The sequence below is a fragment of the Eurypyga helias genome, unplaced genomic scaffold (genome assembly GCF_000690775.1).
Source record: "Eurypyga helias isolate BGI_N326 unplaced genomic scaffold, ASM69077v1 scaffold28887, whole genome shotgun sequence".
NCBI classification, from domain to species: Eukaryota; Metazoa; Chordata; class Aves; order Eurypygiformes; family Eurypygidae; genus Eurypyga; species Eurypyga helias.
In genome coordinates, this window is record NW_010261659.1 from 28,065 (window position 1) to 37,606 (window position 9,542).

Below are 9,542 nucleotides of genomic sequence, written 5' to 3' on the forward strand. Positions count from 1 at the left end.
ATGGCGCCTCTTGTTCCATTCTCCACCCAGCCTGTACTTGTGCTTGGGATTGCCCCAACCCAGGTGCAGGACCTTGCACTTGGCCTTGTTGAACTCCATGAGGTTGGCAGTGGCCCACCTCTCCAGCCTGTCTAGCCTGTCCAGGCAAAGTGGGCTGAATCCTAATGCACATTGCTAAAGGTAGTCTGTTCTTTCTAAGTGGCTAGTTTGGCACCCTGGAACAGAAATCTGACAGGTCCAAATGACCGTTGCGTATCTCACCAAAACGACACTTCGTGGCAAGTTCTGCTCAGGGTGGGAGGCACGAGTTGGCACACAGCACTTGTTAGGTTCGTCGCTCTAATGCTGTGTTGATGGGGCCAGTCAGCATAAAACCTATTTAAAATGGAGCAGAGTATGGTGTTCGATTCACCTGATAATGGTGTATTGCAGCAGTTTTACATTCCCAGTGTGAAGACTGAATTAGATAATTATAATACAGCTTATTTGCATATGGCTAATTCTGCTTTTTTTTTTTCCAAGTACACTCTCCGTGGGCTGGGCCGATAAGAGCTATTGCCATTACAGTCCCTTTAGTTGTCATTTCCGCATTTGCAACGCTTTTCACAGTGATGTGCCGGAAGAAACAGCAAGGTAAGAGGCTTTATTCAATGCACACTTCCATTTAAAGATGCAATTTCGCAACCAAAAGAATCTTAACTGGTAGCTTTATTCCAGAAATACCGTTATGGGAAGAGCTTTCTTTTCTACCTCTCTCTCCTTCCTGCCCACAGCATTTTTGTTTGTTGAAACTTGTAGCAAAGTCTTAATCAGTGCTTGATGGTAACTTGTTGCCATAGAAAATATTGTATCACAAATCAAGACTTCACTGTAGAAAGGAGAGAACAAAATGCCTGTTGGGAAATATATTTGGTTTCGGATTTCATTTCATTTGTGAAAGTACTACATGGCCATATAGGATACAAACAGATTTGTAAAGTGATACATTTTCAACATTCTCTTATTTCATTCAGAAATGTCTGATTCATACTTATTTTAAACCAGAAGGGAAGTAAAGCCACGTGATACCAATACAGTTCTCAGCACTGTCTGGAATACTACCTGTATCTATTATTCCACGTTTGCTCACTTTCCTGGAAGTTGCCTTTACACTTCATCCTAAGCCATTTTCCGAAATTTACCCTTTCTAGGACTTATTGCAGATGTTTCTCTGAATTAGATTCCATCCCTCTTTCCTGACTGCTCTCTCCTCTGTGTCCAGGAGCTGGCAAGTCACACTTGCTACACTGAGAAGTTAAAAATCAATTGGCCTTTTTTTGTAGAATCTTCATGAATATGGAAAAAGGGATTACTTCCCTAAATGTCACATATCTGTGTTACCCATCTGAATTTTGGCACTGAGGTATACTGCAAGTGCTATATGCCACCTGGGTTAAATTCTTCTACCTTCTGCTCTTCTGTAGCTATCACTTTGCTCACAGCTAGCATAGTTCCTGAAAAGAACCCAGACAAATCACTACGGATTTGTCTGCAGAGCGAGTTGTTCCAGAGTAGTTATTCCTGGTGAATTGTTGTAAATTAAATCCCTAGATGAATATTTGTAGTTCGAAATACTCGTGCTTTATTCCAAATTAGCTTAATCAACTGTAGAACTAGATTGAATTAGTCTGGCATAAGACCAGATTTTTATGCTCCAGCATAAAAGCATCTGCACGTGGAAAGATACACTAATAGCTGTTTTGATTTAAACTAATCGTAACTTAATTCAAATTAATGTCAAATGAATATGCAAATGTGTTTATATATATACACCAGAGAGATACTGTGTGATAATCTGAAGGGATCTGTGTTTCTGGAGATTCAATATTCTTGTGTTGTGGTTTTTTACAAACAAGAAACTTTGTTATACAGGAAACTCTTGATGATGATAGGTCTTTAAGGCTGATAATATTTGAAAAGGGAGTTGAAGACGAAGCTGAATAGAGGTGAAACAACCTCATTCTATTTATAAAATAAACCTTTATTGATTTTTGAGCTGTACGGCAATAACTGCACATTTCACTTCCAAAGTGTGTCCCACATATGTAGCAACTCATAAGCTGGATAAATAAAGCATATGCAACTTTTCTTCTTCAGGCTGTAAAGGAAAGGTAATGACTTTTTTCAAAAGGTATTCTGTATGCATTAGCAATGACCCTGCAAAAGTTTATTTAAAAAAAACCTCAAAAGCTAAATCCAACCAAACCCCAAGCTTTGTAGTGTGAACTCTCTTTCTGTCTTCCAATTTAGAAAATATATATTCCCATCTAGACGAGGAGAGCTCAGAATCTTCAGCGTATGCTGCAGGTCTGCATGTGGAAAGACTTCGTCCCCGGCCAAAAGTTTTCATCTGCTATTCCAGCAGAGACTGCCAGAAACACATTAACGTCATCCAGTGCTTTGCTTATTTTCTTCAGGACTTCTGTGGCTGTGAGGTAAATTCAACATTTCTTCTCGAAGCAGTTTCCTTAATTGAAATGGCACCCCCAGAACTAATAATATGTGCGTGAAAATGTGGTCTTTCAATCTCTCCTTTCCACAGAGATAACTAACGACATTATTTTTATAAATATTGGCTATATACATTTTTTTACAACAGAACGAACAACAACAACAAAAAAAGAGAGTAGTTGGAAAATGTGTACCTCATTGAATCCAGGACTTTCAGCTGTGTTTAGTTTATTTTGTATTGCCTGGTTTTTCCTGTTTAGTAGATCTTGCATCTTTGTAGTCAGCAGCCACAAAGAGGTATCGGTGTCTACCTGATAGACTTCAGTATTCCTAAAATACGTTTTATATTGTGATTTTGAAATAGTTGAATCTGTCAAAACTTCTGGTCTATTAATGCTGTAAGACCAGCATGTCTTTTCCTTGGTTTTGATTTAAAGCTGTGAGAAAGACGTTCAAGTTGTTATTTCAAACAACTAAGCTTAGAATCTGACTGTTTTCTAAAATATAGTCAGTGTGGCCAATCTTCCACTTTTCAACTGTAAAAAGACGAGACATTTAGTCTGTTTTTTGCTGCGCTTTACTCCTGCCGCTGCGATTTTCCGTGCAAGAAGGGAAGGTGGGTTTTCCAGCATACAGCAAGCCTGGCCTCTAGTGGCCTGCCACCCATGCTCAGCGCCTCACGCCTTTGGGGATCTTCACTATTGATTCATACGCCTACGGTACTTCTGGTGAGGTGTTCTGTAAGTCACATCCTTGAATCCCCTTTTTAGAGGTGTACTTCAGCCCTGGTACACCACACCTCTCTGGAATAGTGATAAGGTGAGCTGTTACCGCTCTAACGATGTACCATGGACCATGTGGTATCAGGCATCATTTAGGATGGATATAACAAAATAGTGATAGCACCCACATACAGAAATATGTGTTTTCATTAAAGCTGTGGAGTTTAATATAAAAAGTGATGCTCAAACCGTAACGGAACAGTTGCACAATTATTTTTCATACGAAAGTGAAGTGTTTTCTCGTAAAGGACAATACCAGTGGCATTTAGTAGCCATATAAAATAATAACCTGACCATACTAAGAATCCTTTCTCACAGATAGGCTGACAGCGTTTTGAAGAACAGGAAACAAAACCAGCCATAAAAATCCCTGCATTGTACCTTATCAGAGTATCTCCCAAGCAGCTGTAAAATGACTTCTCTTCCCCAGGCATAGCGAAGCAGAGTTGGAAGGGACCTATAGTGATCATCTAGTCCAACTGCCTGACCACCTCAGGCACGGTCACTGTCTGCCTGTAGCTGACTGCAGTAACGCTTTTCATGAGTCCTTGTGTTCTAGGCATCCACCTACTCTCCGTCTTCCGACATGGCAAAGTTTTCCAGTCTGTTGTGGCTGATAGAGCAGAACAAAAATACTTTCTTGACTGGAAAAATGCTCAAGGGAATACTTTTTAAATGACTTTGGTGTGTGTCTATTCTGAATGTTTTTTGCATTGGGTTTTTTTTGTGTTATTCTACTGCTCATTCTTTCTTTCATGAGATATAGCAGTGTCCTTTGTCTTGGTGTACGCAGGCATTTCAGACCATGTAGAATGTGAAGAAAACCCTGACAAAATAAAACAAGTCTTACGATAAAATTTTCAGACCTTTCTTATCAGAGAAAATCTGCTGCTGTTTCAAATCCTAACTGAAAAGGCTCAGTGTCAGAGGCACTAATTATGTGTGTATCTAGATATGAAAGTTCTCGGCATCAGAGCTCATTAATATGCAAAAGATGATAAATTAATATGGATTTCTATTACATTCAGCACATTAAGGACCCAAATATACAACAGTTCAATTGTTTGAGGCAGGCACAGTACACTGTTTATTGTGGATTGACAATACCTAATTTGATCAGATAAGTACATAATGTTACTTGGTCCAGCCACATTTTCTATGTTCTCTTTATTCCCCAAGAAATATCTTCCAAATCCATAGTGGTTTTGTTCTTTTAGGAACTACCCAGTGTCCATTTAACTACTTGGTTTTGTACTGTTACTTGTTGATTCCATAAATTTATGGAAGGTTTTCCTTTTTTACCTTAGCAATTCACCCACTTCTTGGCCCACGGAAATATTCCGCCCACAAGCCAAGTTCAGAATGAATGTGAGGCCTGGCTTATTTTGGTGTATAACTACCGACATAGTTTGTCCACTGTCAGTGCTATGTCAATTATTTCTCTTTTTAAACCAGCTTATATGTGCATCAGGGACGAGCTGAAGTTAAACTAATCATTAATTCTCAGTTGTCAGATAAACACAAACTGACTCACTGAGTATAACTCATTTAAATTTTATTAACAAATATATCTAGTAATGAATATCAAGCAGAATGTCCTTTTCTTTTCCAGGTGGCTCTAGATTTGTGGGAAGATCTAAAAATTTGTAAAGAAGGTCAGAAAGAGTGGCTTATTAAAAAAATAAATGAGTCGCAGTTTATCATCATTGTGTGTTCCAAGGGAATGAAATACTTCGTTGACAAAAAGAACTGGAAACACAGAGGGGTAACCAAAGATGCAGGAAAAGGAGAACTCTTCCTGTTTGCTGTGTTGACTATTGCAGAGAAGCTTCGTCAAGCAAAGCAGAATTCAAATGACCTCTGCAAGTTCATTGCAGTCTACTTTGATTACTCCTGTGAAGGAGACATCCCTGCTATTCTGGATCTAAGTACAAAATACAAACTCATGGACAATCTCCCTCAGCTGTATTCACATTTACACTCCAGAGATCCTAGTGTACAGGAATCAGAGGGGTTTCCTGCTAACATGAGTAAAAGGAATTATTTCAGGAGCAAATCTGGGAGGTCCCTTTATGTTGCTATTTGCAATATGCATCAGTTCATTGATCAGGAACCAGATTGGTTTGAGAAACAATTTATTCCCTTCCCTCCACCTTCTTTACATTACTCAGAGCCTGTCATGGAAAAATTTGATTCGGGCTTGGTTTTAAATGACTTAGTGAATAAACAGGTGACAGATGGCGATTTTTACGTGAAAACAGATGTAAATATTATTTCAGCGGGGAATTCAGACTCTCACTGTATAATTCAGCACTTAAACCTTGGAGAAGATACAGAAACTCAGGACATTCAAGGTGGTGGCAGCTCTGTTCTTCAGCCGTTGTTACATGTTGTTAAAGCTTCCAATCTTAAAGATATGCCTCGAGATTCTGGAATCTACGATTCATCTGTTCCTTCATCTGAATTATCTTTGCCTTTAATGGAAGGACTATTGACAGACCAAATTGAAACATCTTCCATTACAGGAAGTGTTTCCTCGTCATCAGGTTTAGGTAAGATATAGCGTGGTTTCAGAAATTATATTCAGTTATTGTGAGCATATTTCTACCATCTCAAAATGCTTAGGATGGTATGTGAGGAGCCACACAGAAGGCTGCAGAGAAAGGTAGGCATTGTGTAAGGATGGTAAAGAAGGGTAGGTTTCAGCCAATTTATAAAAATTAACCTTTTCCTTAACTTACTGAGGGGAGGGATTCTTAGCTAAGTAAGATATCTCTAAAATTCTGTTAATAAAGTCACTTCTCATTAATTGACCTATTACTGGAGAGATGGTTGTCTCTTCTAGGGACTCCTTGGCAACTGGGATACTCGGCTGACGGCTGTGTGCTTTAGTCAAGAGGGTGATACGGCGAAGCTTTCTTACAGAACGGCCATAAATCTAAAACTGACGTCCTGTGTTGCTCCAGCACTTACTAGAACCTTTAGGGGTATAGTCTGTACTGTGGTTAACTCAAGTTTCAGAACGGCATTAGGCTTCTCATCAGATATGGGGCTGGGGGGAATGAACCAATGGAGGAGTGAAACAGTGGAGGAATTTAAATGCTTGGAAGACACTGTCCAAAATGGATACCCAGCTTAGATGCCTACAGTGAGAAGGTGTAAGTATTACCTCAGGCTATATAAAAAAGCTCGGCTGACCTCACTAGATACGCTGTGTTGAACTGGCATCACAGCTACATCAGCGTGTAATGGTCCAGCAATTGCATTCATAGGATAAAGTGATGTGTGCGGAGATTTTCCTTAAGCAGCTACAACAGGTGAATATTGCATTTTGATGGTGGAACTGCCCCACTTTCTTGAATGAGTGTTGGCAGTTAGCTAATTTGTTAGACTTCTCTTGGCTAAATGGCTTATCTTTTCTTGTTATTCAGATAATTTATAATAATGTTTCATGCCAGAATTATTTTGAGGGGAGAAAATCTAGAGGTTGATTTACAGTTATAGCATCTATATCTATAGGCTAGATAGTCTGTATGGCAAAGTAACTAAACCCTAAACAGTTCAGGTGGAAAAAAGTAGAGATTTACTGATTTAATTACATAAGCCACAAATAATCTGTTATTGTTCCAAGATGAATGCTATATCCTTTCAGTTCCTGCCATTTTCTAACATAGCCTGTTCTCATATTTGTGGGAAAAATTACAGATGGTATCTGTAAAGGTTCTAGTGTTGGATGGAAGTAGGATGCTAGTTTAAAATTTCTGGCCTCTCTTGTAAGAATGCTTTACCAGTATTCCGTTCCTGATTCAGTCGCCGAGCTGTCAGCTGGGTACCCCAGCTGCCAAGGAGTCACCTAAAGAAAGACACAGTCTTTCCAGCAATTAATTCTCAAGTCACATACCTACTTGTTACCACGTTTCAGCTATAGAGGTTAAACATTACAGCACTAGCTGGTAGAGTTGGATCTTAACACTGATGTTCCAGCATCTTAAACCACACTAACGTCTGCCATTTTCCCACTGACTGCCTGTCAAAAAGCACCACGCTGACCGACGCTCCCTCAAACCTCCCCTTACCCAAACCACAGTCCTAATTAGGTACCAGGCGCAAAGGAGACAGTATCTGGAGCTGAGCATCATCTGCCTACTAGAGTGCAAGCCATTAAAACGTTTTACTGTCCCAGACATACAAAATATTTATAGCCCTATTGTTTATATGCCTAATAATGAGGGAGGGAGATAGTTGGTTGTGTGTGGGGGTGTGTGTTTGTTTTTAAGCTTTTATTCTTGTTCCAAGAGTTGAACGTACCCAAATTATTACTCTGAATTAACAATACCATTTCTGTTCTGGCTACCTATTTTTTTATCCATTACTTGGTCAGAACAGAAGTGAATAGCTCTATCATTTAGCATGTCAAGGCAGATCTTTCATTTTTTTCTTTTAAAGTCCGGCTTGATTTTATCCTCTGAATTAAAATCCTAAGTCAAATAATTTGTAATAACTTCCTGTCTTTCAGTGCAGTTCATGTGCAGACCACTGATCTGCTAAGATTCTCAGAGATCATCATACTGGGCATCGTCAACTGGAGTTCAAACCAGTTTAGTTTTGAGGAATACCAACAACCAAACCTGTACTAGGGCCATTCACTATTAGGGTCTTCTCTCAGAAGCCCTGCCTGGGGAGAAAATTAATATTAATTCTCAGATAAGGAGTTACTGAGTGTGGTGGTTCAGCCTCATGGGTGTATGGCATTGGGATCCAGAGGGTTTTCCTAAATTTTCATGGCACTGTTTCTAAAAATGTTGACCAAATAGAAAACCAGTGTTTCAATTACCGAATCTCTGAATCTCACCTTTTTTTTTTTTTAATTTTTTTTTACTTTCACAGGGGAAGAAGAACCTCCTGTAATCACTGCTACAAAATTCTTAGTGCCTGGAATATGTAAAGCAGAACTTCATTGCCACATCCATACCGACGAACTGCAGGCAATTGCTCCTTTATAATACATTACAACATTGTTATGCATCGCCACTTTATCAACAGCCTCGGTTTGTGCTTTAACTGCCACGCTGTCTCAGCACGACATCTACCTGAAGGAACAAATACTCCCTCAAGAAGGTCTGACTCCTAAGGGATTTTTTTATGGCTGGTAAACTTGAATCTGCTGGTCTTCATATGAAGTCTTTCAGGATTTGAACAATGCAGCATGGAAAACTAGATGAGAATGCATTTCAGAAGTATTACTTTTACTAATCTAAATGTGATGGTGTTACACTGTTTACAGTGCCATAATCAAAACTGACTTCTTTTTGCTAGAACTAATCTTGTAACTGGACATCAAATAGCTGGAATATTGACTCTTAGTAAATTTTGTAGTCCAGCCTCTAGTTTTAAGTGCTGACATACTTGATGGCAGGAGTGTTGTAGTGAAAGCAGGATTTTATTCCGAAGCAAGACAAAATGCCAAAGGTGAGATCAAGAAATTCTCCATCAGAAGTCATTTTCTTTTAGAAATGTTTGAGCTCCTTTCCTCACAGTCTCCTCTCTTTCCCAAAAGTTCATGTGTCTCAGTATTTAATTTCAGATAGGTGTCTATCTCCTTTTTCTCTCTGATTCCCCTGTCTCTTCCCCACAGTCTGGCTGTGATGACTCACAGATAGCACTGTACCGAGTCTGAAGTATTATTTTTATAATACACAAAAATACAGACCCTGCATATGCTGAGCGATACCATGGAAACCTGTTTTCTTCCTGGAAGGGCTAATGTAAGGAATACTTCAGAGAGATGGGGAAGCAAGACCAAATTTTGTCTTTATGACATCATTCTGGATTTGTTCAGCCATGAGATGAGTATGCTTTATGGGGGATTTCATATTATCCTTCAAGGACATGCTGCTACACAATCACCTGGGGTGAAACAAGTGAAGCAGTTAACAGGCACGAATACTTTGCTTTGTTTTAGGCCAACCAGTAAACAGAAGCCTATGAGTTATTTTGCTGTTATTTTTCATACTGCTTACCATAACTTGGTGATTAGGATGCAGTACACTGGTGTTACATTAATAAAAAATGCTAAAACTACAACTGGACATGTTTATCTAAAGACACAGAGCATCATGTCCTTCCTTTTGCAGTAAGCAGGTGGGTGTACCGTCATCCAAAATATCCACGCTGTTTCCAAAAGGCACCTTTTCATCAGTAAAACCCCTCTGTGTAACTGCAATTCTAGGCATGATTACAATAAGCACGATACAGCAAATAGTCAAGGAC

General features: G+C 39.2%; 1 protein-coding gene across 1 annotated transcript in view; it reads left to right on the forward strand.

Moving 5' to 3' along the window:
- The window catches only part of IL17RD (interleukin 17 receptor D), a 36,173-nt gene extending 26,834 nt beyond the window's left edge, over positions 1-9,339 (forward strand). Inside the window, exons 11-14 of the mRNA XM_010155448.1 lie at positions 523-633; positions 2,290-2,474; positions 4,885-5,824; positions 8,160-9,339. Of these exons, the coding sequence (XP_010153750.1) occupies positions 523-633; positions 2,290-2,474; positions 4,885-5,824; positions 8,160-8,275 (1,352 nt within the window). The 3' untranslated portion in view covers positions 8,276-9,339. The remainder of the gene's footprint in view (positions 1-522; positions 634-2,289; positions 2,475-4,884; positions 5,825-8,159) is intronic.
- The last annotated feature ends 203 nt before the right edge of the window (positions 9,340-9,542 follow it).